Raw genomic sequence first — 27211 nt, 5'->3', positions numbered from 1 at the left:
ATATTTGGCCATTTCTCCTTCCAGACAAAATGTACGGCCATGTGTACTGCCCAAAGTTCTACACACTGTGAAGATTTTCTTTCAGTGGTGTATTTCAGGATTTTCCTAGAAAGGGATTGTAATGCTGCACCTGTCCACTTTTGGGGGGTGCCTGCATACTGTGCAGAACCATCAGTAGATTAGGCCCTACTCTTCTCTTCCTCAGTTAACCAATCACAGGGAACACCCCCATGGGGCTATATGTGAATGCTTGGCAGCAGACAGCATTATTAAAAAGAGTAGAAACCACAGGCATTTTGGGCAACTTCTTCACATAACCTGCCTGTGCCTCAGAATCACTTTGGTTGGATAGTGTATATATCACTTCCATTTAATAATAGACTGATGCTGTGCATGTCCTACTTTATGACTTAGTGGGTCATATATAACCCAGCTCATAACAGCCACCTCAGATTACATGGTAACTTGGTGGCCCATTGTCAGATGTTCAGTTTCCACTAAGGCCCAAGAACAGGCCAACAGCTCTCTCAAAGGGAGAATAGTTGTCTGTAGACGATGGTAGAGCCTTGCTCCAAAATCTCAAAGGTCTGTTCTATGATTTGCCTATAAGGGCCTGCCAAAGGCTCCAAGCAGCATCCCTATCTGCCACCGATACCTCAAGTACCATCAGATCTGCTGGGTCATATGATTCAAGTGTAGAGCATACTGCACAGCAGCCTGGACATGTAGAAGAACCTTCTCCTGTTCCAGGCCCCACACAAAACTAGAAGCTTTCAGAGTTATGAGTCATACTACCATAAAAATCACTTTGCCTGTGCTGCCCATTATAGGTCAGCCATTATGAAAATTGCTTTGTCTTTGCTGCCTATTAGGATAACTACAGTCACCTTGCCTTCGGTGATTCATTGCTGCCAACCAGGTCCTGCTACTTTGGGGCCCAATTAAACACCTTGCACTTAATTCATCCAACTGAGCACAGTGTCTCCAGCCCTAAGGGCTGGCACAAGGAAAAGGGCAACAGCAAAGCTCTTCAGATGTGCTGGTGCCCCTCTTACCATTTTGTGTCTTATAGGATTAGTGAAGAGCATGGCTTCTGGGCCTCCCATTGTGGAGGATTAGGTTTTACACACAGGACCCACTCTAGCATTGCAGTTTCCTTGAGACTTAAAAATTCCTTCAGCAACACTAAGCCACAGAATGTCAGGCATCTCCAATTCATTTTCAGTAGGCCATTTTTGACAAATGCTTCAGTCAACCATTTAAACTTTTGACACACCCCTCCCCCCTGTTTTTTAACTGTGTGAGCTTCCATATTAAACCTTGATTCTCTACTCAATGGGTCCATATCAATAAACTCAGCCTGGTCCAATTTTATGTTCCTTCCTCCAGTATCCCACACCCTTTTAATCCATTCCCACACATATTCCCTGACTTCTGCGTGAATGAATTTGCAAACTCATTAAGCTCTTTAGTAGTGTAGTGCACCTCCTCATGGACTACACTTTCTCTCTTCTAAGAGCCTGCTTAGCCTTAAGTCTGGTTATAGGACTAGGGACAACTATTGGTGGGCCCTGACGGACATCAGTATATTATTATCTTGCCTGACATTTCCTTCAGAGAAAGTCACTGCTGGTTTAGCATACAATGAAGAACTAATTTCCTCAAAGGTGGAAAAATCAACAGTTCAGAGGGTGAGAGGTGAGTACATCTTCTGCTGAGGGTGGAGAGACTTCTTCCTCAGGTGAGATTAAACCCTTGAGAATGGGAGGGCTCAGTTTTCAACTTCAATAGGATCCTCCACACATCCCCATCCCAAGTTACAGGATCCCATTCTTTACCAATTAATGCCCTTACCTTAATCACCACACCCTCCAAGGCTAGAACTTGAATTTTCATGGTAATTCAGCCAACCTTATTATGAGGACTTTGGTTTGCTTGAGCTCTGTGGCTGCTGGAGAAAAGGTTCTCTTCCAGAGCACTCTTAGAAACCTTTATAATGTTTATGCGCATCTGGAGCCAGTCAGTTTTATCACTGTGTTCATTGTTGTCCTTCACTGTATTCTGAGATGCTTAGAATTTGGTTAATTGTATCCTGGAGTTCATTCTTTTCTATTGTTAATTTATCCAGGGATGCTAGGAGGAACCAACCAGCATCATTATTTTCCTTATTTTTCTACAAACTGTCACAAGTTTTGTGCAGAGTCACCAAATTCATTGTCTCTCATAATTGGTGAAACAGAATAATCAAATGCATGTGTCTCCTTAAGTCTGGAAAATAGTTCACACTACAGATTTTCAGTACTCTCCAAAATTCTAAGAGAGGTCTCGGTGACTGTAGGTGTTGATGAGTTGGGAAGCCTATTCCAGATACTTTGAAAAGTCATCTTTATACTTCTGTTGCTCTAGAACCACTTAGTCCAGTTCTCAAGAGGAACATAATTGATAGAATAAATCTCTCCGCAAATTAAAATGGCTTACAGGCTTTGGTCCATCTAGTCCAACAATGGTTGTCTACCAACAGAAGAACCAAGAATCCATTAGTTGTTAAGTCCATGAGGCTGGATGTCTCAGCTGGTCTTCAGTATAGGCCAGAATCCCAAAGAAGTAGGCTCTAAGGCCAGTAAAGGAATGGGTTTGCCAGTGAGAGTGAGAGTAGGAGGCAGACAGAGCAAGCTTCCTTCTTCCGACATGTCCTTCATATAGGCTGCCAGCAGAAGGTGTGGCCCTGATTAAAGGTGGATCTTCCCACTTCAAAAGATCTGAACTAAAAGTGTGTCTTCCCATTTCAAATGATTTAATTAAGAAAAAAATCCCTCAAAAGATATACCCAGCCACTTGAATTTCAGTTATAGTCTAGATATAGTTAGTTGACAACCAAGGATAACCATCATATTAATATATATAAAGCACATAGAAAAAGCTTGTTAAATAAAAAATAAATAATAAATAATAATAAATAAATAAATAAATAAATATCTTACTCTTTTCCTTTTGCCCCAAGCCCAAGTTAAGTTATTGGGTTAAGTTATTGGGTCCTGATCAATTCTCCACAAGCAAGTCTCCCAGAGTCTTTGTTTCTAGCACCCTCTCCCAGTCAATGTTTTATGAATGAATAACTAATCTGTAGTTATCTCATAGAAGTTATCACAAATACCCAGAGCCAGTAGTGAAACTATTCTGGAGTGTGTTGGAACCGTCAGAAGGTGGAGCCTTGTTGGATGAAGTGAATCCCTGGGGGCCTTAAATTTTAATAGCCTGGCCCTACTCCCTATTTATCCTTGATCTCTGATTATGACAGTGTGACTAGCCACTGCATACTCTCGCTGCCATATCTTCCCCATGTTGATAGACCACAGCCTTTAAACTCCGATTCCCTATTCTGGTTTGTTCTTCTATTGCTATGATAAAACACCATGACTAATCTGGGCAGGAACAAAGGTAGGAACCTGGAGGAATACTGTTTCTTGCTCCCTCTAACTTGCTCATTTAGATCTCTTATAAAACCCGAGACCACCTGCCAGGGGTGACACTACCCATGATTGGGCCTTCCCACATTAATCAAGAAAATACCACCACCACCACCACCACCACCACCACCACCACCACCACCACCACCATCACCTCACTTACCTACAGATCAATCTGATTGATGCTCCCCCCTCCCCCATTATGGTTCCTTCTTCCTGAGTGACACTAGTTTACATCAAGTGAACAAAAACCACATCAGCATGCTGCACTAGTCTCTGAATCTATGTCTTTGTGACCCCTAAGCTGAGATTGTGACCTTACTGTTAGGTGGGATAGGGCCTTGAAAACATGTTTTCATTTTTCTTCTCTCCTATGTACATTATCACGGGCTTTCAGAATGTCTGCTAACTCCAGGATGTAGTTCTGAAGTCAGACAAAGCTTGGTAAGAGTCTACACAATGGCATGAGCATACGTCTGGACAGTGAGGCCATGATCAAGTTAACACTGGGAATCTTTGTGAAGTAAGATAATGCAGTAGCCTCAGCATGGACCATGCTGCCTCCACTGTGGCTCCATATTTATTCCTGGCTCTTTCCACAGTCACTCCCTCACTGGTAAGATGAAATAAATTTTGCTGAGTATACACTGGACCACCTCCATGGAAAACAGCCCTGAGATCACAGAGAAATTTTATAAAGTATTCCAAGAAATATCCAGTAAAAGAAAATTTACTGGAATCGGGGAAAAGGTTGGCAAATGCTGTCTGGAGACGACAAACCCAAGCTTCATTTGGCCATCTGTTATCTCTGTCTGAAGAGCTCAGTGAGGGAGCTCCTTCAGGGCCCCTCCCTCCACAACAGAATCAGAGCTGACATCAAGCATAATAATAAGGATTCTTTACTAAGCATGAGCCGCCGGGACCTTTAACAATAGCAGTAACAACGGCTACCACTACTGACTAGTTACTGAATGCAACACACTACAGTAGGACCTTCCAGGAACTGTCTGCACATGGTAATGAACAAGCTGCGCCGAGGGTGCAGGTATATATGCTCAATGTCACTTCAATAATCTGTTATCTCCCAAGTCCATCAATTTCTGAGATCTCTCTCTGTTGGCCCTCTTCAACGCTAGATAGCAAACCCACATCATAGCAAATTCTAACTTTACCCCAGCAGGCAAACACCCCAAGGAAAAAGAATATCCAATAAATAAACCCTTTAGACAGAAGAGGATCAAACGCTTAGGGGATTGGGAATAATGTTTCTGGAAATGTTCATACGGTTTTAAAAGTTTGGAAGTGATCGGTGAATTACTTAGGACTTCGATACCCCAAAGTCTGAAATGCCAGCACACCAAGAAATTTAATTTAGATTTCTTTAACATGCTCTCTCCCGATAAGCGAGCATTCAGTATATAAATGGGATGCAACATGACTGCCAAATTGCAGCACAGAATGGAGAAAATTTGTCATTTTGAAATGCTAAGGGAATTCTTACTAACAGCTTTCTCATCTTGTAAAACTATTATTTTTCTGAACCATAATATGATTTATAAGCCTCAGCTGAATTTTACACTTTTGATGGGAATAGTCTCAAAGAAAAAAAAAAAAAAAAACGCATTTTCTCAGAATATAGAATTCTCTTAGGAGCTGGCCAAATGAGGAATAAAGTGGGACAATTTCTACAACTAAGTGGACCAAAGTCTTGGTCTCTGTGAACACATTTGTGCGTGAATATTTGTCTACCTCCTCACCAATTGTGGCTCCTTTGGACACTTTCTTACACTGAATAATTTCCAGGGTGACACCAACTACCCAAATATGCTGTCCTAGGCCCAGTGCCTGCCCCCTGTACACTCAGATCCCCTCAGATCTCTGCCAAATTAAAGGTCTCTGTATCCAACACTCACCAGACAGATAACCTCACACCCTGTAGCCTCTCATCTTCTCTATAACTCTGTTTCTCTTGCTTGGATCCTAATGTTGAAACTATAGCAAAATCCATAGTGATATTTATTTCAACACTCAAGGAGCTTATACTCCAGCCCAGGAACCAAGGTAAGAGCGGTTACACCATGGTTTAGTAAGTGCTGTGTGTGCAGTATCCCAAGACCTCTGGCTGTCATAGGAAAGACAGTCAGGGAATCAACCTGAAAGAAGGAATGTCTTGGTTGGGTATAAAATGGGTAACTGGTGTTTTTTTTTGTTTTTTTGTTTTTTGTTTTTGGTTTTTTTTGTTTTGTTTTTTTTTTGTGTGTGTGTGTGTGTGTGTGTGTGTGTGTGTGTGTGTGTGTGTGTGTTTGTATAGATTTGTATAGATGCCTGTGCAGGCCAGAAAAGTGCATCAGATTCCCTGGGGTAGGACTTACAGGTGGTTGTGAACTGCCTGACGTGGGTCTGAGATCTGAACTTGGGTTGTTTTAAGTGTAGCAAGTACTCTTAGCTGTCAAGACAAATGCTCCATTCCTATGTTTGGTTTTGGTTTTTTAAGATAAAGATATTTTTTAAGGGAATGAAATACCTTATATTTCATAGAGTCTCAAGGAATGAAGAACCTGGACAGCTTATAGGAAATACACACCTTCCACTTGTAGTCTGTATAAACTTTTGCAATAGTATTCTTCTAAAGTTAGGGGTAAGTAATGTTCATGATCATGCTGTGAAGTAATAGATTTTACCATTGTTGTCTTATTCACAGGAAATTGAAAAGCACTCAGGGCATTCCTCACAGGTGCTTGCAAAGTTGACTGTGGGTGAGGTATTTAGCTAAGATGGAATAACATCAAAATTCTGGAACCTGGGGAGCTTGGCATGCAATGGTGACAAATTAAGCCGAGAGTGTTTCAAGGGAATAGTAAAAAGCTTTCAGTACCATGTTAGTATATTATCCTGGTGTAGTTTGTAAAATGTCCTCTTTAAGCTGATATGGTTGAACCCCCAGCTAGTGGTGCTTGCTGTATCGGAAGGTTGTGGAACATTTTGGAGGTGAGCTTTGTTTCAGGATGTGGGTCTTTGGAGGGTATCCTTGAGTTTTGTAGCCTTGCCTTGCTTCCTGACCCACCTCTGCCAACAGTCCACTAAGATGCAAGCATGTGCCTGCACCACGCTTCTGCCTAGACAGAGCCCTGCATCCCCATGCCTTACTGCCGTGATGAACTGTGTTCCCTCCAACTGTGAGCTGCACAGACCACTCTTCCTCTGTGTTGTTCCTTGTCAGGTTTTTAGCCCAAGCAATGAGAAAAGAAGCCGTCTCAGTTAGGTTTTCTATTGCAGTGATAAAACACCATGACCAAAAGCAACTTGGGGAGGAAAGGGTTTATTTCGTCTTACAGCTCATAGTCCATCATGAAAGGGAGTCAGAGGAGGAACTTGAAGGCAGGAACTGACGCAGAGGCCATGGAGGAATACTACTTACTGGCTTGCTCCTCATGGCTTTCTCAGTCTGTTCTTACGCACCCAGGACCACCAGCCTGGGTGAACTGGGTTCCCCCACATCAATCACCAATCAAGAAAATGCCCCACAAAGCTTGTCCCATAGGCCAGTCTGGTAGAAACATTTTCTCAGTTGAGGTTCCCTCTTCCAAAATGACTCTACTTGTGTCAAGTTGACATAAAACTAGCCAGCGGACAAACTAATATCCCTGTTGTCCATCCATTTTCAAACATTTGTTGGAAGAGAACTTTATTGAAATAAAACTTCATTTGCCTGGGACCTCTGTACCATGTGACTCACACCAATCTATTGCCACTCATTGGCCCAAGTGGTCTTTAGAAAGAACAGATCTGCTTACCTCAGTCCTGGCGCATGCCCCTCAAAGACATTTATTAAACTTGGAGTAAAAGGCCATCTCTTAGCAGGCCTTGGCTGATGTAGTGATGGGCTGGTTTACCTCACCACTTACCTTACATCATCTCCTTGACTTTCTATGCATGTGTCTTCCAGCAAGCCCATGTTCCCCTACCTCAGGGATTTTATAAACAATGCCCTCTCCTTTTCTTCTCTCCTTTAATTGCCTGGTTAGTTGCCTTCTCTCCCAGTCTCAGCTGAGCTGTTCTTTCTCAGGGAAGCATTGTCCAGCTTGGTCAGGCTTCCCTACTGCACTCTGTGGATGTTTCCATGGTAGCACTCAGTCACCGTTGGCCTCGATCATTAGCTGTGGATTTGGTTGTTTCATGCTTCCCCCTCCTGTGATATGAACTTTGAGAAGGAGCTGAGTGGCCCCATCTCTGCTGTTCATGATAATAGCCCTGGTGCCCTCCTCTGCCAGCCACTAAGCAAGCCCTCTGGCAATAACTTGTTGAAAATGTGCCCATAATACTCCCAGAAGTCAAAGGGGAGGAAGTTTCTGTGGTTGACATGAGGAGGAAGCCCTCCACTGAACCAGAACTGTGGATCTTAGGCACTTCCTAGGAGGTCTACTCTTTACCCTCCTGCAGGGGTCCCCCAGGCACAAGAGGATGCCCTCAGAGTGTTGCTGTCAGTGGCAGAGTGTTCTGATGAACAAAAGACTTTATTCTTTGGCTTTGAGGTAGGGAGGACTATTACTCTTTTGGCCTGAGGGGACTTTCCCACTTAATGGTCAAGAGAATGGATAAAATGATCAAAGTCGTTTTGTGTAAACAGGAAGCATATTTCATTTACTTATTTCAACATCTTGTCTCTCTTGGATGGGATCAGACTGTAAAAGACATCTGTAAAGCTGGTCAGAATTGTATTCTTTTGTGCAAGACTGGATGTAGCATAGACATTTCTTTGGAAAGTCATTTTGGCCTTTGCCCAGACCATTGGGGAAATTGTCTCTACTCAGTACAGATCCCTGTGGAGACTGTGGGCCAGTTCCTAGGTCTGGGATCATGGGAGTCAAAGAGTTATTCCGTGTGGTCAGCTGTAATGGAGTCAAGGGATGCCTTTATCTGTTAAATAGGGTGAATCGAAGTGAAAATTACCTTTTGATTGAGTAGCATTGCTGAAGGAAATCAATAGAAATGGCTGGAGATTTATTGGCACCAGCTCAATTTTAAACGTTGTAGACTCTTAAATTGCTGGAACACTGGATTCAACCTTTTCAAGGCCAATGGAAAATAAACAAGAGAGTGAGTTAAAGGAGAAACAGCATGTCTGCTCTATCCAGAGGGAAGAGAAAAATACATGCTGACCAAAGCTAAATCATTTGCAACCTCAAAATATGTGTTCTAAATTCTTGGAGCCCACGTTTGACGTGTTTAAGAGAGAAAGACCACAGCTGACGTTGTCTTTGTTCAGAGTGTAGGAGATGGTTTTGTCTAGACTTTCAGGAATGATATAGGATGACATTTTTAGAACACATCAAAAAATATTTTTAAATTCCTCTTCCTTTCAGGAAAAGGGTTTGACATGCTTCTAGAATCTGGATGTGGTGGATCTATAAATGGCCTCCACCATTTAAGAGGAAGAGGAAGGTAAAAGGAGCCATTGAGAAAAGACGCTGAAAATGCCATTGGTTCAGGTTCTGACCTCAGTAGCAGTGCCATCAATAAAAACTCAGTGTCCAATGTTGAGGGGGTGGTTTCTAGGCACCTGCTAGGCCATTGACGTACGTTTTCTGACAATTCTCGGGGTGACACTCATGATGTATGTGCTGCTTGCCTGTTGATGGATGAAGAACAGAAGAACAGAGAGAAGGGGAATAACACCCAGAGTCACTAAGTCACAGAGCTACAGGTGGCCGAGCAAGGACTAGGTTTGACTGTCCCTCCAAACCTGCCCCTCTCACCACTGTGTTGATATCTTCTTCCCCCACAGGGCCAGCATCGTACAGAAACGCATTATTTACTTTCAAGATGAGGGCTCTCTGACCAAGAAGCTATGTGAACAAGGTAAGAGCATGCAGGTGGGGAGGGCAGGTGAATGAGGGGGCCTCTTTCAGTTTAAGCCTGGCTACAGGAATTCAGGCAACGGAGCTTTCTGAGTTCCCCTGGGCTCTGCTTCCTCACGTAGCTCTGATTTTTAATCTGGCTGTGTGCTATGGATAATTGGATCCGCCTTAAGCTCTAATTACTCAGCTTGATTCCCTGGGTAGGAGATAATGTACCTTATATTGGTGCTGTCTTCTTATTTTTGTGAAACAGTGATTATTCTGAAGAGGTTCCTTGGAATAATTCACAGGACTTAATTAAGGAATGCACAGTTGTGTACCTTTAAAAAGCCTGCGGTGGCTCTTGGGATAATCACCCCTTAGAACTTGTATGGAATCTGAGTAACATGGGAGATTTTCTCCAAAAGAAACCAGTAGAAGATAGGAGTGTCAGGGGTGGGAGGGTAGGGAACACTAACCTTGTGATTTTTATCATGATCAAGTCTCTGGTCCTCAGATTGCAAGTTCATAAACCCTCTCTCCTTGGATTGAAACATTCTAATAAATGGCTTTATTCTGGCGCTAGAGATCAAATCCAGTGCCTTGTACATGCTAGATAAGCACTATGACTATGAGCTACACCCCTACCCAGGCCTGGAGCATCCTAATGAATAGACTGTTGGGGGAGGTTAGAGAAGGAGCCTGGGTTCAGATCAGGCCTGGGCTTAGGCCTGCTTCTATTGCCCCTCCAACCATGTGACTTAGTAATATACAATAGGGCTGCAAGATGGCTCAATGGGTAGAGCTCTTACCAAGCAACTGTGAGGGCTTGAGTTCAGAGCCCCAGAATCCACATAAAGGCGGACATGGTGCTTCAAGTCTGCAACGCCAGCATTCATCGGTAACATACAAGATGGAAGCTCCCAGGACAGCTGGCCAGAAATCTACAGATGAAAACAAGGGAAAAGGCAAGGACTGACAGCTGATGTCATCCTCCGCCCTCCACCCAAGTGCTGCAGCCTGCCTACATTCACAAACAGTAACCCAGGCATGCACACACATTAACCACACAAGACTGAATATGCATGCATGAATGTGTGTGTGTGTGTGTGTGTGTGTGTGTGTGTGTGTACATGCATGGTACTTATTGCTGTCTGTATTCAAAAGTTTGTTAATCTGCTGTTAAAAATAAGACCTTAAACATCTAAACCAGTTTAGAAGTTATTAGGTAACTCAATGAAAACAGAAAATGCTCTATAATTATACGGCTTAGCTATCTCACTTCTATTAATTTGTGCAGAATTTTTATTTGCCTTTTCAGCAATTAGTCTTTTCAGAAGGAATAATCCTCTCCAACTATAGAAAGTCATAAAGTACTAAGAAAGGTTAGAGAGAGTTCTCCTGAGGAAATAATAATTATTGCTAATAATTTTGAGTGTTTGCTACATGGCGGGCACTATTCTAAACACTGTCTACTCATTGATTACATAATCTATACAATAGCCCTGTATGGTAAAGGCTATTGGATCAACTCCATTGTAGCTGAGGAGCCTGAGGTCAAGACAGTTTGTTTACAGGCAGCAGTGGAGGGCAGGAGCTGACATCAAGAGCCCATGCTCTGAACCACTGCCCGCTGTCAATGTTGCATCCTCCTACGGTCAGTGCTTCTCAGCCCTGTCTTTGGCAGAGCAATGCACTGTCACTTATTTTTTTAAAAAGCTAGAATCAAAAATGTTAAGTGGACATGTGTGGAGAGAGTTAGATGCTTGGCATCAGGGTGGGAATTCTAGACACTCTGGCCAAGAAGACTCTTGCTAACTTCTTGGTGAGCACCACTCCACGTGGGATGAGGTCTTCCCTCTAAGCCATTTAGTAGACAAATGGTTCAGTCGGCTTTTCTCCAAACAAAGAGCATTTTCTCTCTTTTTAGATTCTTGGTTCCTAAACAACAACCTTACTCCCCACCTTCCCTCCATGAAATTATACCCAGTTCCCATGAGCTGGACTCCAGAGTGTTCTGCCTCACACATAGGCTATATCTTGATCTTCTCCTGTAGGTAACTAGGCTCAGCCATTGTGGTGTGGTTCTGTTAGATGGACTGTCAGAGGCCAGTCTTTTTTCCAGGATCTGAAAGTTCTTAGGAGATACTTCACAGACACTCCCATGTACTGACAGTCATCCTTCCTGGAGCCTTGGTGCTGATCTTAGGAAGCCTTGTCTAAGCTCTGTGTGTGTGTGTGTGTGTGTGTGTGTGTGTGTGTGTGTGTGCGCGCGCGCGTGCGAGCACTAAAATTCAGTGGGTACAGTGATGATGAAATGGCATGGCATAGCTCTGGTTGTTTCTCTCAGGCTGCGCTCCTAGGAAAATGACTAATCACGCCATCTATACAAAAACTCTTTGCAACTTGATGGACTGAAAAGGCCCAGCAAGTCCTCATGCTGTTGGCTTTTGTGTGCTTATAAACGATCCCTGGAAATAGCAGACCCATGAAAAAATTAACATCAAAGTGATCACATTAAGAAAACCATTTAAATATAAGCAGAGCAAAGGGATTTTTAAATGCATTCAATCACTCAGCAAACTCCAGCTTTTCATCAAAGTCTTTATGTTCCCTGCTTCCTTGTTGAATCAAATCAAATCTGTTAAGAAAAGAAAGAGTGGAACTTGGAGCTATCATTTATTGCTCCAAATTACAACCATTCATCCATAGGTGATGAAATATAGCCACAAGGATAAAAAGCAGTGAACACTAGTATATGTGTGTGTGTATGTGTATGCACATTTGTATCCATAAATATGGGCATGTATTCCAGGCTAGGTGGCTCATGAGATTCCAGGGCATTTCCTTGTCTTTACTTCCCATCTCTGTTAAGAGTGCAATGACAGGCATTTGTGCTACACACCTATTTTACACAGGTCCTAGGGACTCGAACTCTGGTCCTTATGCTTGCATGGCAAGCACCTTTACCCGCTGATCCATCTCTCCAGCCTGTGATTTTTTTTAAAGCAGCATAATGTAAAATTGCTTGCAACTAAAAAATAGAGAAATACAACCTATTCCAGAAGATGGTCTGAGATAGACGTACGGTCACACACTTGGACACCGTGTCACAAGCAGAAGGGGAATGACAGAGGATGATGGGAGATGGGGAAACTAGAGAATAGAGGAGAATATAAGCAGAGGACAGAAGATGAGAGAGGGAGAAAGAAGAGGAAGAGGAAGCCGAGGAGCTAACTGGGTGGGTGAAGCATTTGCTTTCCAAGCATGAGAACACTGTGCAATCTCCCAACCCCAAGAGCCACCTAGCAAGCTGGATGCGATGGATTCCACTTGTTGGCTGAGCTCTGGAGAACGAAGACAGATGGCTCATGCAGCTCACTTTGCAGCCAGCCTGCCCGGCCTATTTTACGAGTTACAGGTTGGTTAGAGGCCCTGTCTCAAACACCAGGTGGACTGGAGCTAGGGAAGTGGCTCAGGAGTTAAGAGCAGATACTGCCCTTGCAGAGCACCCAGCATCCATGTTGGATATCTCGGAACCACCTGTAACTCCAGTTCCAGGGGATCCATCACCCCCTTCTGACCGCCAGGGACACCTGCACTCACATGCAAAAACCTATATATGGACACACATGCATATGTATAATTTTTAATTTTTTTAAAGTTAAAAAAAAGCAAGATGTATGGCCACTGAGGAATGACAGCTAAGGTTGTCCTCTGGCCTCCACACACATGAACACTCTTCTACACTAGCGGCTGCACACAAACCACACCTGCTCACACATACACGAACACACACGTGTACACACACACACACATATATGTAACACACACACACACACACACACACACAACACACACAACAAACAAAAAGAGAGAAGGAAAAGGGGATGCTGGGGGAAAGAAGACCTAAGAATATCAGAAGAGAATTTCAAAAGCCAACAAATTCAGTATAGAAAGGAGGAGGAACATCAGGTGTGATGGGGTGGTCATGTGATGATATGGTACACTCAAAACTTGGGAAGGTGAGGCAGAATGATTGTGAATTCAAGTCCAGTCTGGGCTACACAGTGAAAATCAGTTTTAAAAACTAAATCAGGTACTGGGTATGTTCAGTGACACAGCAGTGGCCTAGCACAAGAGCTTGGATTTGATCCCCAGTACTGCACAAAATAAATGAAATAAAGCTGGTTGTGGTGGCACACACCTTTAATCTCAGCATTCAGGAGATAGAGGCAGACAGATCTCTGTGAGTTCAAGACCATCCTGATCTAAATAGTAAATTCTAGGCCACCCAGGGATACATGATGAGACACTGTCTCAACAGACCCTGTGTGTATGTGTGTGTGCATGTATGTGCAAGCAAGCATGTATGTATGCGTGCATGTATGTAAAATACATGGGAAGAAAGGGAAACTGAGGCCATACTCCAGGGCTGAGTTTACCTGGCTTGGCAGCCCGGCACTGTAACATGGGAGTATGTTAGTGTTGGCCATCACTGCCCTTTGGAAGCCTACTTTGTTAGCAAAAGGCCTGTCCTTGGTAGGAAACAGTTCCCCTTTTAGCCCTTTTAGCCTAGAAATTTAATTTTTAAATGGAAGCTTATGTTTCCAAAGGTCTGTTATAAATTAATTTCTGTAAAGCCTTAGCAGTATCTTTAACTTTTCTATCTAAATCTAAAAGCCCTCTTGATAAGTAAAGCTCCCAGTTGGTCTTAGTTGGGGTCTTCTGGAGATCGTTGATGCCTCATTTAACAGCACCTGGTAGTTATGATCGAAATCCCAGCATGTGTCTCTCAGTTCTGAATCCCCCTTTTCAAAGCTAATTTAGATGTATTTTACAATGCAGCTCATCATTGTGGGACTGTAAAAGGACCAGATCTTCTGGTTCAAGCTACCTCTCCTAAAATGTACAAGATGGGGTTTGTCCTTACTACCCAAGTGGCTTACATAGGAATCAAGTCCGGGTTTTATATGCATGTGTTAGTGGGCAGCTTGTTCCTAGACATAGACAGACAGCACTCTAGCCTCTGCCCATGATTCATTCTTCAGGTGGCCACAGCTTTTTCCTTTGAGCCTCTTTAGAAATCTCTGGAATCTGTAGGGAGAGGTTTTTTTTTAAATGTACTTCATTTGGAAAAAAACAAAACAGAAACAAATTTTTTTTAACTAGGTATCATTTATGCAGACTACCCTGAGTGGGTCTTTCCTGAGTTATTGAATTCAGAGTGAGATCATAGGCTCTGAACCGAAAAAGACGTGGGTCCTACTTCTGCATGAATAGCTCATTCATCCTGTGAGCTTGATCAAATCACCCAGCCTGCTTCTTGCTTTTGATGATCTGTAAAACAGGGATGTCGTCATTACTTTTCCCTTACTGTAATAAAATGCCCTGGTAAAAACAACAGAAAGAACAGAGACTTTATTTTGGCCTACAGTTTGGGGGTGGGGTGGGGGGTGCAACCTACCATGGCGAGGAAGAGACAGTGGAGAGCAGCAGAAGGCTGGCTTGTCACGTTGCATCTACAAAGAGTGGGCAGGAAATGAGGTTGGGCAATATAGCCTAAAGACCTCCCCCCATGACCTAATTCCTGTAGCAAGGTTCTACCTTCTAAAGGTTCCACAATCTTCCCAAACAGTGTCACCAACTGGGGACCAAGTATTCAAACCCAGGAGCCTCTGGAGGATACTTCACATTCAAACCTCAAGGGATAACCAAAGTATTTCTTACAGCATATATAGAAAGGGCTCAGCACGCACAAGGGACTCGGTACTTTGCTGATATCATGACAGTGTCTCATACTTTGTCTCCATCCCCAAGCTCACTTCTGACCATCATTGGTTTTGCATGTTCAAACCTGGTGAGCTCAGCAAATTCTGAAAGAGATTGGAAAATGCTGTTTCTGACATGCAAAATGGTTTTCATCCCCTTGGTTTCTGCTCTTTGTACAATATTTAAAAAAAAATGTCCAACTTGCAAAAAAGGAAGATTGGTGTTACCACAGCTGGGAGAACTGCAGAAAAAGTCGTCGCAGCAAGTGCCATCTGTGGGCATTGTCCCCTCTCCCAGGCAGCCGAGCAGACTAGGAGCACTAAGGCACTTAGGGCCGTGGGCTCAACAATCAGAAATGCTGAATTTATTCATATAATCTCTCCTTCCCTACTTATCAGCTACTCACAGTTAAAAATGGGGATGGAGAGGGAATCTTAAGTTGTTCCTGGCTGCTTCTACACTCAGAAGTAAACTTGAACTTGTGAACACATTTGCAACACTCCCTACCTCCACTTCCCAGTACAGTCTTTGAAAGCACGATAAGAGACATAATTGCATAAGACGCCTTCTTCTTAATTTCCAACAATTCTTTAAGCCTCTACTGGCTCTCGCTTTTCTCCTTCAAAACCACCCCTGCCTCTGCTCTGGTCCAGCATTTGGGCCGTGAAAAGTCCTTCTTAGGGAAAATAGATACATATTCCTCTTAAAATCCTGTAGGAGATGCTTTTGGGATGGGATGGGGAGGAAGGCAGGATACAGAAAGAACAACTGGGTGAGGGCTGGAGAGGCAGCTCCGTGTTAGTTAGAAATGCTTTCTCCTCTTGCAGGCGACTCGGGTTAGCTTCCCAACACCTGCCTCGGGTGTTTCACACACCTGTAACTCCAGTTCCAGGGATCTGATACTCTCTTCTGGGCTTCTTGGGCACCTGCACACACATGGCATTCACACACACACACACACACACACACACACACACACACACACACACACACCACATCTTTAAAATGAAAAGAACAACTGAGTAAAATTCAGCATTGGTTTCCCCAAATCTCCCCATCCTAAAGATTCTAGCCTCTTGGTCCCATAGAACACCTCAGATTATGAGAGCAAGAACTTTGAATTTTTGTATTTACAGACTGCATATTCATAGTTGATAAATATGAATTCCATAGCAATCCAAGTGCTGAGTCTTAGAAAGCAGTGCAACTGCACTGTGTCTTCTTTATACAGGGATCAAGGATAAGACAAGCTGCTGCAAGGCTGCCTTTTATGAGGCCCCTGACTGCTTTCTAACTTGATTTCCCATTTCAGATCCCACGCTTGACGGGGTGACGGACAGACCAATCTTAGACTGCTGTGCCTGCGGAACCGCCAAGTACAGGCTCACGTTTTATGGGAATTGGTCTGAGAAGACTCATCCGAAGGATTACCCTCGTGAGTACAGCTGCTGCTTTATGGGTCAGGGAAAGCACATTATTAATATCCTGTCTGATCACAGGATCCATAGGCTGAGCTGTGTTGGCCTGCTCATTATTGGCCACTGATTTGTGAAACTTGCACCCCAAGAAAGTAAATTCATGGACACGTACAGACATAATCCTGGTAGGCTTTTAGAGTTTTCGTGTAACACTGTTCTAAGAGTTTTATTTGTGGTTCTTAAAACAGTTCCTGAAGTCAAGTTACTATATCTTCAAGCCAAGTATTTTGTAGCCTCCTAAAACAGTGGAACCCATGTTATAAAACAGACCATTTGTTAGAGATAGCTGGCAAAGGAATTCTCTTGTCTCCATAGACAGTGTGACAACCACTCAGCATCCTTAACCCTAGGAAGGTGTCAGGTCATCAATCAATACACCATTTCTCTACTGGTTCCAGATGTCACCTTCTAATGCCGCCTGACACCAGGCTCAGAGCAGCCAAAACCAATCTGCGAGAGTTGTCAGGAGGTCCCAAACTTGCTATGTGGGGACTAGATCCTAAAATAGGACAGTTCAACTCTTATTAGTCAGACCGTCATCTCGACACATTTGAAATGAGCCAGGCACTGTGCTGAACCTTAGAGATATGATAGTCAGCAAGAGAAAAGATACAGTGCACATCCCACACCTTTTAGGGACTGTGAGGAGATAGACATTAATCAAACAATCACATGAAATTTGTAGCTGTGAATAGTGGGCTGATTTCACATTATTAAGCATGTTTACTGATGGCGCATCCTTGCAATGGAAAATAACCTGTGGCTGTGGGTGGCAATGGACGTGTTGTGTCTGGGCTTAGCCTGTTTGGTTCTTAGGTATGTGCTTCACACTGAAGTTACCACAGCTGGAAGGAACTGCAGACATGGGAGAGATTAAAAAAAGGGAAAGAGCACATGGCAAGAACTTAAGTAAACACTGGGTAGATCAGAACCGCCCTGGTGCCCAGGCAGCCCACCCAGTGGGGACTCCAACATTCTTAGCTAGATCAAGAGGTTTGTAATTGAATTTAACCCACATAAAGTTGAAGTTTGGAATCTTAAGAGCCCCTGGCTAAGTCATCCTCAGTCTCTAGGATTCAGGCAGCTGGGTAGGAGACCTGTGTGAATAAACCTAGCCTCTCTGCCTGGCAGCGGGCACTTAGAAGCAGAATGCTGCTGTCAGGGGGATCCCTACAGTGTCCCCACTAATGGAAGAGAGACAATGGTAGGGCCATTACTCATCTTTTGTGATCATAAGGAGTTTTTCTCATTTCTATCTGGCCACCATTGTCTCCCAGAATTTAGGTGGTAGGGCAAGGGTACAAAATCATTGTTTCTGGGCCTCTGGGGCAAACCACATGCAAACCTACAGAGAACTGCTGTGGTGTTGAGAGCTTAATAAATATAGCAGATGTGTGTTCCTGATTCCCAGAATTGTTCTATTGTCGGGCATTACATTACAGAGCCAGGCTCTGCCCTGATTTTTCTGTTGGAAAAATTCATCATCAAATGCGGAATAGCATTTACCACATTGCGTTGGGATTATTTCCTTGGGAAGTTTCTTCCCCACAAGACTGGAACTTCTTCTGGGATAAAAGCCATGACCTGTTTCATCTTTGAGTCTTTGTCCCTGTACGTGCCTGGTACCTTCCTGAGAATTAGGTGGTGACTATGGGACACACTTGCTATCATCTGGGAGGCAGGTATCCAGCTGACACTGAAGCATGATGGCCAGGACTGAGCAGGGAACGTGGACCAGACCTTCTTTGGAGGGCAAAGGGTGAACTTGGGGCTTGACGGACTGGAGCCCCTGGGAAGGACAGAGGCAATGTCAGTGATGGCTTCTGTGATCTAGACTGCGGGGATATTTCTGTCTTGATAATCAGCCCTGTTGTCAGCCCAGAGAAGCTTGCTGACAACAAGCTGTCAAGAGCCAAGTTCCTTGTATCTTTTTAATTAGTCATCCAAAATGTCATTTTCTAAGCAGGGATTTGTGGATAGTGGCTCTCGGCCTCTTCAGTCTTTGCATCCTTTTAACAAGTTTAAGAATCACAGGAAGCATTGATATGCTTTTGTTGAATCTCTCTCAGTGTTCACCTTAGAAACAATGAAAGCTGAGAATTTTTTAAATTATCAATTTTCAAGTAACATAGAGTGGTAATAAACATATTGTATGTTTAATAAATTTATCACATGATGACAAAAAAAGCATAGTATTATATTTAATTAAAATGATTGTCCAAAAAAAATTGTGAAAAGGGTGTCATTGTTCTACATTTTGGCCAATCTCTGTAGTCTGTACAAATTAAGAGTAAGCACATGGACCGTCATTCACCTTTGTTTCTGCATTCAACCTATTGTGATACATTTTTGATAGAAGCACATGAAGAAAATTCTAGACCACATGCATGTGTAACTAGGTAAAAGGAAGAGCATTTAGGAGGATTAGAGAGATGTCTCTGTGGTTAAGGGTACTTGTTCTTCTCAGCAAGGCTCTGGGTTTGATTCCATGCACCCATAAGGCGTGGCTCACAGCAATGTGTAACTCAAGTTCCAGGGGATCTGATGACTTCTGCTGGCCTCTGCTGGTACCTGCACACATGTGAGACACATACAGATGAGCAAGCATGCACACACACACACATTAAAATAATTTTTAAAGTGTTCTAATAATCTTTCCAGATACTTACAGTTAATCTTTGCTACTACACCACAAACTACTTCAAAGTCTACAAAAAGTAGAGTTTTGTTAAGTCCAGCTACAATGAGGAATATGAAATTATGCCAGTGGGTTGGTATTCTGTGACTAAAAACCACTGCTTACCTTCCACTTCGGGTGGAAATCCATGATCATGCAGCCCTGATGCTGACCATTTGGAAAATACCAGCTTATTGAGAATCGCAGATCATCCACATGCCAAGATTTCACATTATCAAAATCACATCCATTCCTAGGAGGACAGAGCCCATCAGGGAAGTGTTGGAAAACTGGGAGACTATCAAGTTCACAGTAACAGTTACAAGTTTTCCAAGATTCTGATTTTTGCTTGAAAACTCAAATTTTATTATTGGTGACAGATACTTTCAGTTGTTTTCCTTGAAGTGACAGACTCACTTCACTTTTTGAGAAAAAAATGTCTGCCAAATTCCCAAGTCTGAATAACCGTAATTTGCCTGTCATTAGTTCTTTCAAGTGATGTTTTATGGATGTACAAAGTGGCTAGTCCGACTTGCACCTAAAAGAAGCATTAAGTGCATTTACTGAGGACAGTCAGAGTGCTCCCATATACAGCAGAACTGCTTAGCATTTTATATTGCTTTTTACATTCCTCAATGAGTCACTCTGAATAATAAGGCGTGTATTCATTAGGAGAAACTTCAAGTGACTCACTTTTCTGTTACATGAAGGACATGAGTCTTTTGTTGTCTACTGTGAACATGTGGCCCTGAAGAAGACATCAGCTACTAATATAGGCCAAGACTGTTGCCTTGGCCCATCTTCAATACCAGTGTGACCATACTGCAGCAAACAAATAATATCTTCAATTTGTTATTAAATAGCTTTAATCTCTTGGATTCCCTGAAAGGATCTCAGGGTTCTCAGGAGTGTGTGGGTCACACTTTGATCACCTCTGCAATAGGGTAAGTTGGGTGTTCAACTCTTGGGTGTCTTTGAGTAACTTACCTTTGAGAATCACAGTAGATGCTACATGGGAGACTGAACTGCACCATGCATCTTAAGCCACCATGCACCTTTAGCAACCATGCACCTTCAGCCACCACACACCTTCAGCCACCATGTACCTTCAGCCACCATGCACCTGAACCACCATGTACATGAACCACCATGCACCTTCAGCTACCATGCACCTTTAGCCATAGTGAACCATATCTGCAGATGTCTCTTCTCAACCATTGTACAAAATGTTTTTGTTCCAAATGCTGCTTCTGGGGTTCTCTCCATGGGAGAAGGCTGCATTCCTCTCTCTGGGAGGGGCTAGGTATGATAAAACAGATATAGAGGCAGGAGAATGGATCAAATAGCTTCTGACATTCCTCCTCTCTGGTAGTGTCCACATTCCTGCTGGACATCTGGAAATTGTAGAATTCTTTCAAAACATTCCCAATCAAGAAGCTTTTGAAATACATTTAAAGGCTGGACCATGTAAATTTTACCTTTTAATTCTGTAAGTGAAAAGACCTTGACACACACAAAAGAGTAGCATTACAAAATCAAAGCTCAGACCAGACAATTCTCGTTTTCCTTACCTTGGGGTCTATCATGAATGAAGCAATCAATAGTCAGAAAATGCCTGAACCAAAACGAAAGCTTAGATCCAAATGATTTTCTTTTGCCTTCCCTTGGGGGCTGTCATGAGACAATAATTCCTGCCCTCTGCAGTCAAATTAAACATCTAATATACAACATATCTTCCAATGTGAAGTCAATTGATATTAGATTCTATACCATCCTGCCTGCTGTTCTGCACACAGCCAGACTTAGAAGCCAGAAAGAGCATGTCTGGGTTTGTTGAGCTTGAATAGCATTGCTGAAAACCAGAACAAGCACCATGGTATCTGTCCTAGACATTGCCAGACTGCAACTCCCAACTGTGGGAACCATGGGAGGCAGTGCTTCCCAGGAACAAGGTGACCAGGCCCATAAGGATGTCTTAAGGGCTGGATGTGTGCCCAGTCTGCACAGAGATGGGAGCTTCCTACCAGATGCTAAGTATCTTTAATCACTAGCTTTCATGGAGATCCTGGGTTCTTGACAAATGCTTCCATCCTGTAGACAGCCTGCCATCTCCCCTGGGCCAGCCAAGATGCATAACTTCCTCCCCTTTGGACATGGCATCAGTTAATACTGTTTGAAAAAATCGATATTGAAGAATATTTTTCCTAAATCAAATTTTAATTTGATGACACATTGACTAAAATATTAACACAGCCACTTAGAAATACATTCTATATATTTGAAGTTAATTTTACAGTGACATCCAGCCATCTTTTCCATTGGGTCACTTGCTCAAGAAAATCATGTCCAATCCCATTTAAAAAAAAAAAAAAAAAACTACTGAACTAGTATTAACTTGATGACTTTTAATATTTTTATCTTTTAATCATCTAGTTATGTACAAGGTTTCTACATCATGCCTAATTCACTGAATCCTAGTTTCATAATTAATTTTCTCTCACAGCTATAAGTCCCAACCTTGTCTTATTTCAGAGAAGTCATCTAATTTTTCTTTTATTGGCCACTAACGTAATGTTAGGTTTCCAGCTAACCAAGAAAGCACTGGAATTAAAAACTGTGCACATAAATAATTTAATAATAGTCTACCAATACCACCTTCAACTCTTCACATCTCCATGCAAGAGCAAGTCATTTCTGGGTTTTGTATCCCCTTTTCATCTGGTGTTAGCCTCAAATCAGCTACTTGCTACTTACTCATGTCTACTAGAAATTGATAGTTGACAAATACAGAGATCTACAGCCAAACATTAGGCAGAGCTTGGGGAACTCTGAGGAAGAGGAGGAGGAAGGATTGTAGGAATCAGATGGGTCAAGGACACCAGGAGAACACAGCCCACAGAATCACTCATAGGGACTCACAGATGAAGGGCAATCATGGAACCTGAAAGAGTCTATGCTATGTCCTCTATAGATAAGTTGTGGTTGTGAGCGTGGTGTTTTTGTGGGACTCCTAACAGTAGGAGTTGGGAATGTCTCTGACTCTTTCACCTGATCTTGGGACCCTTTTCCTCTTACTGGGTTGTAGGGTTTGTGCCTGGTCTTATTGTATCTTGTTATACCGTGCTTGATTAATATCCCTGAGAGGCTTGCTTTTTCCTGAAGAGGAATGAAGGAGAGGTGGATTGGGGCAGGGGGAGGTTGTGGGGAAGGGAAACTGGGAGGAGTAGAGAAAGGAGAGGCTGGGATTGGGATGTATTGTGTGAGGGAAGAATAAAGAAAAAGAAAAAGAAATAAACTGATAGCTGGAAAAAGTCACCCACAGGCCAGGCAGTGGTGCATGCCTTTAATCTCAGCACTCGTGAGGCAGTGAAAGGTAGATCTCCATAAGTTCAAGGCCAGCCTGGTCTACAAAGCAAGTTCTAGGACAGCCAGGGCTGTTTTACACACACACACACACACACACACACACACACAGTCACCCAAATACTTCGTGCTTTTCCCATAAATTCTTCATCAGTTGTTGGTATAAATGAGTTCTTTTGTGTCTAGTTTCAGAATTTTACTTCTTTCCTTAACAACCACCCATTTTGCAAGGTTTCCACAGTCCTTATCAGACAACCCTAATAGAGGGGAAGATCTTTCTCCTTTATTTCCTGACTAATCTGGATTGCTTTTATCTAATAAGCTTTGTTAGCTCCTTAAAGAATACCATTGTTATCTCTCTTCTAATTTGCATACATCTGCTTTTATGCATCCTATTATGTTCTATTTCTTTTGGATGGCCCTTTTGTTCTGTTGGTAAATTTCCATATTGTTTACTTTATGTGCTGACTTCCCTCTTTTTTGTATTTTTTGTTTTTATTAATAATTGATGCACCTGAGGCTGTGAATTTTCCTCTTAGTTGGTCTCTGAACTCTTCCCAGAGGTCTTACTAGAGACCCCTCATGTTCACTATTCTCTTGGTAAAATGCTTTTGTGCACTTTATCTTCTGGACATAGTTGTTAATTAGTAGAGTATTTTAAAATTTCTGAAAAGTTGGAGATTTTTTATTTGTATTATTGGTTTTTGATTTTGGTTCTTTATTTAGTTTTGATCAAAGAGTATGTGATACATAGCTCCTGCTTTGTTGTATTTACTGAGTTTATTTATTAATAACCCAGTGCATGTTTGCCTTAGTAAGCTTTGTCTCTTACTCTTCTTTGGGTACCGAGGGTATGCTCATCCCCACACAGTGCACAGCATCACTGGTCCATGTCAGGCCCCGAGGGATATGCTCTTCCTACACAGTGCACAGCATCACTGGTCCATGTCAGGCCCCTCTGGCACTATTTGCTTTTGATCTCATCCCACTTATGCTATCATTATTGTGCTTAGCCATGCTAATTTTTTCTTCTATTTTCATTTTATATGTTCTGTTTATTCTATCTTTTTGTTCATTATTTAATTTTATACTTTTTTCCTTCTATTGCCCAGTTGTGTCAATAGAAAAGTTAGCTGAGCCAAGTATAGTGGCACAGGCATGTGACCCCAGCACTTGGCAGGCGAGTGGGGAACATGAGAGGTCCAAAGTCAGCCTCAGCTACAAAGCAAATTTGAGGCAAGGCTGGGCTTCTTGGGACCTGTCTCAAAACAATAACAATGAAAAGTTATCCGAGTCTCTTTTTTTTCCTTTCAGCGATTGCCTTTAACATAAGACACATATTTATGTTAACTTCCCAACATGTTGATATCATCCTCTTCTCCTGAACTTTTACATATCCTCGTGTTCCTTCACTCTCTACCATCTTTCTTTATATTGATGGATTTCTAGAATTTTATTTCCTAGTCACTGTAATTCTGTTTTCCAATCTTTGATCTTTGTGTTTCTAAACAGCTATAAACTTTCCTAAAATTTTGCTTACCCCTTGTCCTTTGTATTTCTCTCACTTGGGTACTTTCTGCGAGGATGTTTTCCTAACTGTGTTTGCAAGGCAAGCCCATCAAGTCTCTCCATGCCTGGGAATAGTTTGTTATGTTCTCACACGTAAGTGACACAGGGCTGAATATGAGGCCGAGGTTCAAAAGCAGTTTTCTTTTCTACTATTAAGCACTGCATCCTTACATCCCATCGTCTAGAGAGTCCATGTCAGGTTGGTTTTTGTTTCTTGCTATTTGGTCTGTTCTTTCCCTCTGCTTTTCAAGTGTTCCTTTCACCTGTCTGTCTGTCTCTTTGGTGTTCTTCATCTTTCTGTGAATACCACTGGGTGTAGACTTTTTTAAAAAATAGTTCCCTCTTTAACAAATCCTTCCCACGTGAGATCTTGCCTTTGCCTCTTCCTTTGATCCTAAGAAACGGTTGTTGTCACACATTCCATCTCCTCTTATTTTTCATTTCTGAGTTGCTGCCCCGGTTAGCATTAGCTGTCAACTTGACACTGCCTAGAGTCATCTTCCTGGGAAGGCAGTCTCAACTTTGCACAGAGACACAGACATGTGTCTACTGCTACTCTGTAGAACTCCGTAGGTGTGTGCTCCCTAAGAAAGACGTTCTTGTATAAAATTACTGTACACTTAATACTGACACTGATAAAAATGCTGCTGTCTAATCTAGGTGCTTTGTTTAAGTTACATTAATTATGCCTCTACTGGCTTCTTCATGGAGACCACACATTATCATAGAATGCAAACTGTCTGAGTAACACAGGCAATTTTAGATGTGCTAGAAGCTGCATTTAAAAAGTAAAGAGAAGCAATAAAATTAGTTTTTCAGATTTATTTTATGTGTATGAGTGTTTTGCCTGCATGTTAGGTGTGCCTGGTACACTTGGAGGCTGGAAGAGGGTCTCAGATTTCCTGGAAATGGAGTTGCAGACGGTTGTGAGCCACTATGTAGATGCTGGAAATTGAACTTGAGTCCTCAGCAAGAACAAGTGCTCTTAACTGCTGAGTCATCTTGCCAGCCCCCAATAAAATTAAATTTAATGTACTATTTTATTGAAGCCAGACCTCAAATCATGCCACGTTAGCATATAATTAGCCTGAAAATTCATTACAGACATATTTTGCATTCTTTGTACAGTACGAAGGTCTGGTACCTATTTTGCATTCAGACTCACCATATTTTAATCACACAGTAGCCATGTGTAAATATTGGCTACCATATTGCACAGAACAGCTCTGTAGCAAAGAAAAGAAAAAATTTCACCCAGAATCCCATTCAGTATCTTACACTGCAGTTACTTGTCATGCATCTTTCATCAGCCTTCAGATGGAACACTTCCTCAGGCTTTCTTGACTTTCCTGAAGTTTTTTTTGAAGAGTGCTCAGAAGTTATGGTATAGACTGTCTTTTGGTTTGGGGTCATTGATGTTTCCCCTCGATTAGATTGAGGTTAGTCATCTTCAGAAAGGATTCCATGGCCTTCATGAATGTGTGTTTAATTTCTAATTTGTGTTTGATTCTCTTCCTCTACTTGTTTTGTCTCTTAGTTCTTTTTTAAACGAACTTACCTATTTATTTATTATATGTGTGCCTGTGGCCCTCATGAGTTTATGTGTACCACATACATGCAGGTGCCCTTGGCAGTCAGAGGTCATCTGATCCCTGGGAACTGGAGTTAGCTGCCTATTGTGACTACTGGGGACCAGACCTGGGTCCTCTACAGAGCAGAAGGTATTCCTGACGACTGAGCTGCCTTTCTATCCCCCTGACACTTGTATCTGCTTTGGGTTTTTAATATCTCTCCCTCTGTCTTTGAGGAAGTGTACTGTGCTTAGATTGTATTTTTGACCTATCTGCTGTTACAAAGCTGCTTCTTGCCCTGTTTGCACTTGCCTGGCATCTAGTGACTCTGAAGGGGTTTTGTGTTTCTCTGCTGATGTAACTGTTATGCCTTGTTGTGTATGATAGGGAAGAGGAAAATGTTGGATGGCATCTGTTCTGGAGTGTTTAGGGAAAGATGGGGAGATGAAGCAAGGAAGGGGGCCCAGGCATTGCGTCACTGCTGTCACAGCCCCCCTTTGCTTCCGTTCTACAGCATCCAGTGCAGGACCACCTGTGGTCCCTCCAGGACCTTGGCACCTCTACTGGTTCCTTGGATCTTGGGTTTCCCTCCACTTATGATGTTTCTCGGGACAGAAAGTAGAAGACAACGAGATTATGTTAGTCCCTCATCCACTGCATGGGGAGCCTGCACTAAAATTCCAGCTTAAACACTCTAATTCTGGACAACATCTACCCTTTCTGCTGTATTACAGTATGTTTGGTTAGGTTTTAAAGATCTATCATTTCCTCATAATTATGCTATTCTGATAGTGGGGTATTAATACCTTGTTCTAAAATTGTATAGGTATTGATTTCTGTGTTTTACCATGGTGACTTTCTATTTATTGCTGTGTGTTCTGTAGGCCCTGCAAATGTAATATCCTTGTGTTCTCATTAACACAATGTAGCCTTTGTTACTGCCTAACTAACAAATTATCTTGTTTTAGTAACTGGTGCCTTATGGTATATTCTGCCTACAGTCTTGCTTGGTTTTTCTTTTTTCTTTTTCTTTTTCTTTTTTCTTTTCTTTTCTTTTTTTTTTTTTTTTTTTTTTTTTTTTTGTAATTTCAGACTTACTAAGGTTTTAAGATCTCCTAGGAAATTACTGAGTTCACCTGATTGTAAGCCAAATCCTTGTTTTGTTTTGCACCTACAGTAGCCTGGTCTCTTGCAGGTTCTTCTCAGCTCATCTACTTCCTATCTCCCAATGACTGTTTATTTTAGGCTTTCTTTGGTTTTAGAAGGACAGTGTATTTGTTTGGCCTGGATTTTGTGTGTGTATTTAATTGTCATTGCCACCCATATTTTTCCCTCATCTAATTAGCTATCAATTTATAAGAAATAGGCTGGGGAATGTAGCACAGTGGCAAAATACTTGCCTTGCATGCTTGAGGATTGAGGGTTCAATCCTCAGCTTTGCAAGTATTAATGAAGTAATGACAAATACATAGAGGGC

General features: G+C 42.3%; 1 protein-coding gene across 1 annotated transcript in view; it reads left to right on the top strand.

Annotated features, from left to right (window-relative positions):
• Positions 1 to 27211, top strand: part of Spon1 (spondin 1) — a 286372-nt gene that overhangs the window by 110360 nt on the left and 148801 nt on the right. Inside the window, exons 4-5 of the mRNA XM_028875878.2 lie at positions 9253 to 9326; positions 16389 to 16511. Coding sequence (XP_028731711.1) covers positions 9253 to 9326; positions 16389 to 16511 — 197 coding nt within the window. The remainder of the gene's footprint in view (positions 1 to 9252; positions 9327 to 16388; positions 16512 to 27211) is intronic.

Source organism: Peromyscus leucopus, chromosome 1 (genome assembly GCF_004664715.2).
Source record: "Peromyscus leucopus breed LL Stock chromosome 1, UCI_PerLeu_2.1, whole genome shotgun sequence".
Taxonomy (NCBI): domain Eukaryota; kingdom Metazoa; phylum Chordata; class Mammalia; order Rodentia; family Cricetidae; genus Peromyscus; species Peromyscus leucopus.
The sequence above is the reverse complement of the archived record's forward strand: the minus strand, read 5'-3'. Positions and strand labels throughout refer to the sequence as shown.